General features: G+C 31.8%; 1 protein-coding gene across 1 annotated transcript in view; it reads right to left on the bottom strand.

Moving 5' to 3' along the window:
• Nucleotides 1–467: 467 nt before the first annotated feature.
• LOC110031898 (peptidyl-prolyl cis-trans isomerase CYP40) overlaps nt 468–5,084 on the bottom strand; it is a gene marked incomplete in the record, with an annotated part of 31,105 nt that continues 26,488 nt past the window's right edge. The window contains 5 exon segments of the mRNA XM_020735323.1: nt 468–722; nt 812–861; nt 986–1,066; nt 1,143–1,180; nt 1,376–1,451. Coding sequence (XP_020590982.1) covers nt 847–861; nt 986–1,066; nt 1,143–1,180; nt 1,376–1,451 — 210 coding nt within the window.

Here is a 5,084-nt window from a genome sequence, read left to right as displayed (position 1 = left end):
AAACCTTTAAATCTTAAAGTTAACCTCCATAATTCAATTTTTCTTGAACTCTTTTTTGGGTCTTATACATAAGAAGGATATGATCAACAAAATACATATACCAAGGTACATCATCTTATAAAACCCAATAAGAACATCCATAAATAAAGTAAAAGATATGGACTTAAAGCCAATCCCTGACAATCCAAAAAAAAAAAAAAGCAATCCCTGATCAACATCAAGCAGATGCAAAATACACAAGGAAGAAGCTCACTGACACCACAAAAAAAAAAAAAAAAAAAAAAAAAAACTAAGCTGCTGAAATGCATTTTCCTAGAAGCAGTCACAAAATGATAAACTCAACAAATCAGCATAAAACTAGGAATAACGCTCATTTAAATTCTAATACATGCAGGTGCAGTAAGGCAAATGCAATTGTTCCCATGAAAAAAGCACAAATGAAGGGGTAATAAAAAAAAGTTCTCAAATATAAAAATGTTTTCCCTCCACATGTTTTATATTTGAATGTTTACAACGCAGCCCATAAAAAATAAAGTTCTCAAATATAAAACATGCAGGTGCAGCAATGCACATGAAATTGTTCCTCTCAAAAAAAGCACAAATAAAGGGGTAACAAAAAAGTAAAAGATCACAAGTAAATTGATTTTGTAGTTCTGCTCAAATTGTATCAGTGAATTTGCTCCTCAGCTAATAAATAAATAAAACTCTTGCGGACAACAAATCTGCAAGAAAAATAAAAAGAGAAAACAATGAGATTTCCATCATCATCAAGCTAAATATGCCTCATTTTTTGTCAGGCACTTCTTTCAACCTAAAGGGCCTCTGGCAGTTTCAAAATAAACTTTTTCATAGATGCCTATCCTGCAAAAAATGAAAGAAAAAAAAAACACTCAGAAATCAAGTATTTTGCAAACTTCCTTTGCAGCTTTCATTGATATGGCCAGCTGATAAAATTTTTTGCACCATCAAGGAAAGACAAGCCAACCTCATTATTAGGCTCAAACTTTGCAGAAGTTTGAAACATCCTTGCGAAGGCCCTTCGCTCTTGATCCCTCCTATCAGCAATCTGCAATGAGTCATAGAAGATGATTAAAAACCGAATGTCTTAACGGCTTTCAACCATTGGAAAAAGCCTATCATACCTTTTTCTTTGCAGCAGCCAGCTCTTTCTTTATACCTCCTGAAAGAAAAATGAAGAAATATAAAAACAACAGTTCACTAGAGGGAATTCTTAAATTAAAACCAAAAATACCCTTGAAAATAAAAAAAGCAAACAAAGGATTGCATGAGATTTTCTTAAAGTACACAAGAAATCTCCTTGAAATAAAAACAATGGTTCACTTGAAAGTTTTTAAAGAACAGAAGTACCACTAACCATCATTTGGCTCGAGTTCCAAAGCATTCTTGAAGCTTTCGACCGCAGCATCAATGTCATTCAAGGCAATGTGTGCCTGAAAGATTTTAGGAGCATAAGGAAGTCAAACATAAATGAGCTTGATTTAGCTCTACCAAACTTAATGAAGAAAGTTGTCAGATATACGAGAAAAAAATGAACCACCAATATTCTAGAGAAATCAGAAAGTCAGTTACATGGCAAGCTTATTCTAGCATGGATGCATATGCTGCAAGATGAAACTAAGGGTAGAAAGTTAGGAAAAACCAGAAGAGAAACCACTTAAGAATAACTTAAAAGATGGACATTATAGCGGCTTTAATTAGTCCTGCGTCAAGAGTGTGGAAAACTAGTAAAATTCCGTTAAATCCAACAAATTTTAGCCCATAGCATTCTCTTTTGATAATAAAAATCATTTAAAATAAAAATAATATCAACAAAGGGAGCTTTATTACTACCAAAAGCACTAAAAGTTATTAGATAAATTTTGAGAGATAATCAGCAATCATAAAGATAATCATAATCTATTAAAGAATTAAACATAGGTTGAGCCAACTTTTACCGCAAGCATAAGACTAATCTAGCTCATGTTTTGTATAACGGGAGGAACTAATTCCAAAGCCTTAAGAGAGAACAACCAAGGAAAGGTTTAAGCAAAAAATAAAGCACATACGTTCAGCTGTTAAATAACAAGAGAAGAAACAGTAGGAAAGATAATTTACTAAATCCATACTTTATACTAGGATAAGCCTCAACTAAACAGCATCTAAGTACTTGATTCGTACCAAACTATTTCTCCCATTCCAAGACTTATCCAGTAATTTCATTAAAGCAATTAGAGGTTTCATCTTATCCACGTCATGCACAAACTGTCCAAACTGTGGCGTCGACTTTTCCAGCTATAAGCATATCCAAGATTGTTAAGGTTTTATACGGCTTGTAGGCAAGGCACCCTCATCTAATTCTATGACAATGATTCCCAATATTCTTTATATTAAAATTATTGATCTTAAAATCCAAAACTAATAATCGATTTGGAGTATCTAAATCTTCACTTGGAATATACTTACAATCTTTACATTCTCGACAATCTCTTCTCATAAGAAAATAATCAATGTGTTTTATAAATTGGAATTTTTATTTCTTGATGACAGTGATTCTTATCTCTTTTTTTAAATAAAATATTAGCAATAACAAAATTTTAAGATAAAGTAAAATCTGATATGATTCTACTTTCTTCATTAATCACTCCAAAACTTTAGTTGCTTTGAATTTCTAAAATCTTCTACTACTCTACCGACATGTCCATTTAAATCTCCTCCAATAAAAATTTTTTCTTCAAGAGGTATCATTTGTATTAAATCTTCTAGGTCAATCCAGAATTTTTCTTTAGAACATATATCTAAAACTACTTGAGAAACATAGGCACTTATAATATTAAAAATCTTAATATCTCAAGGGCTATAATTCTATCACTAATTCTATTAATTTTTAAAAAATTATCTTTCAAACCCTTATCTATAATTACAGCTACAACATTTCTAGTGTCTCTTACCTGAATACAATTATTATCTTTCAAACCCTTATCTATAATTACAGCTACATCATTTCTAGGGTCTCTTACCTGAATACAAATATTTAAAAATACCAAAATTTAAAACCTAAGTTATCAATCTTCTTAACATTTTCTCCAACTCATTTAGTTTCTTGAATACATAGGGTGTTTATCTTTCTATGAATTATAATATCAACTAATTATATTAATTTACATGTGAGAGTACTTATATTCCAAGATCCTAATCTAATATTAGTTTCATGAAAACTTCTTTAACAACATCCGCTCTAAATGTGGGCACCCTTGCTATTTGACACTACGCTCAGATGCCAGTGGAGCGATGCTAGCATACATTTTACTATATTTAGGCCATACACCCTACTATTTACACAATGATCAAAAGATCCATGTCATGATTTTTTGACAAATTTTACGCCAGTTGTCAGCTACCTAACACAACTCTCCACATTTCACATCCGGTGTTTGAGACCCGGCAATGACAGTGTTAAACTCAATTAATAACCCTACTGAAATATTTGCGTTTTTAAGGAAAACGCCAAACCCATAAAAAAAATTTAAGAATTTAATTTAATATAATTGTGCTTCAAGGAAAATTGATAAGAAATTTTAAGCAATAATCTATCAATTTAACCATATACATCATTGATTCCCTTCAACTTGGTTCAACACCTTCCGTCCACTTCACCACCATGTTTTGCTTCAGATTCAAGTGATATTGAGATCCAAGAGTGATAGAAGTATCATTTTTTTTATTTATTTTTATTTCTGACACGAGGCTTATTAGTGTCAGAGTTTTCTACAGCAAATCTAGTATTGAAATGTATAAAAGCAAGAACAAATTCATAGTTCACAACCATCAATTTAAAGAAAATTCCCCGGCTTTGACGAACCAAAAAAAAAAACATGTAAAATTCAAGCCAAGTGACAATTTGATAATCAGACAAGTGAAAATTTTGCATAGAAATTTAGGATTAATGAAAACCAGGCATTGATAAAATAATTAGGATAAAAGCAGAAATCCTACTTCGTACAAGTTCTAGTGAATTTTCAATCACGCAAGTAAATAAAGTACTAAAATACAAAAGCAAAAATTATCAAGGCATGAAAAAACCAGTGTTGTTAATCAAGGCCCTGTGCAAGCACAAGGAGATAACCGCTTACACCATACTTGAGAGAATCACATCCAATTTTGCAATAAGCTTTGACGGAAAACAACAAATATTATTTACATGCCTTCAAAATCTCTAATTTGTAATCTTAAAATTCCTCTCAAAATTAGATTAATTGAATCTACGAAAATTCCATCACCATAGAACGAAATTTCAAAGAATCCGATAACCCAAAATTCATGCCTCACGCTATAATGTTAAAATTGCAAAGGAAGGGATCAAAAAAATTCAACCGCAAAAGCATGCCCAAAAATATCAATTTATAGAACAACGAAAAACCGACATAAGGCTTCAGAGAAGCAAGAATTCAAAATCCCCAAAACCGCAACACACCAACCACAGAATCAATTGTCAAGGACAATATAACTAAAAAAAAAAAAAGCCAGGAACCAACAGCAGCTCAAATTACTGCTCAACGCCTGAGACCAAATGAGTAATTAGTAAAATCCATTGCAAGCTAACAGCAGAATAGCTCATTAAAACAGAATATAAATTCATCCGAAACAACCAAACAAACCAAATCAAGAACAAGAGAGTCAGCAGCAATATTCAACCATAGCTTGATTAGCGATATATCAACCCAAATGAACTATTTAGCAATCCAATATAAACCAATCCAGAACAAATCAGAGAGCAGCTGGACTAATAAGAGGACAAATATGATCCGCATTGTCACAAAGTATAAACTTTAAGATTTCCATCATCTATGCTCAGCTTGAAAAATTTTAACACCCACAATTGAGAATTTAATATTACTCAATCGAATTTGGGTATAACTATTGTATTTCCTATAAACTAACACAAGTAGATCTATCACACCATTGCATAAAATATCTCTGATATCCGCCTTGGCAGTAGATACGATCTCAACATTTAAGACTTCTTTTGAAACAAATGTGTAGAGCTTTACGTAAAACAACAAAAACAACAATAAAACCTTTATCCC

The sequence above is a fragment of the Phalaenopsis equestris genome, unplaced genomic scaffold, assembly GCF_001263595.1.
Source record: "Phalaenopsis equestris unplaced genomic scaffold, ASM126359v1 Scaffold000862, whole genome shotgun sequence".
Lineage (NCBI taxonomy): Eukaryota > Viridiplantae > Streptophyta > Magnoliopsida > Asparagales > Orchidaceae > Phalaenopsis > Phalaenopsis equestris.
This window is presented reverse-complemented; position numbering and strand designations above follow the sequence as displayed.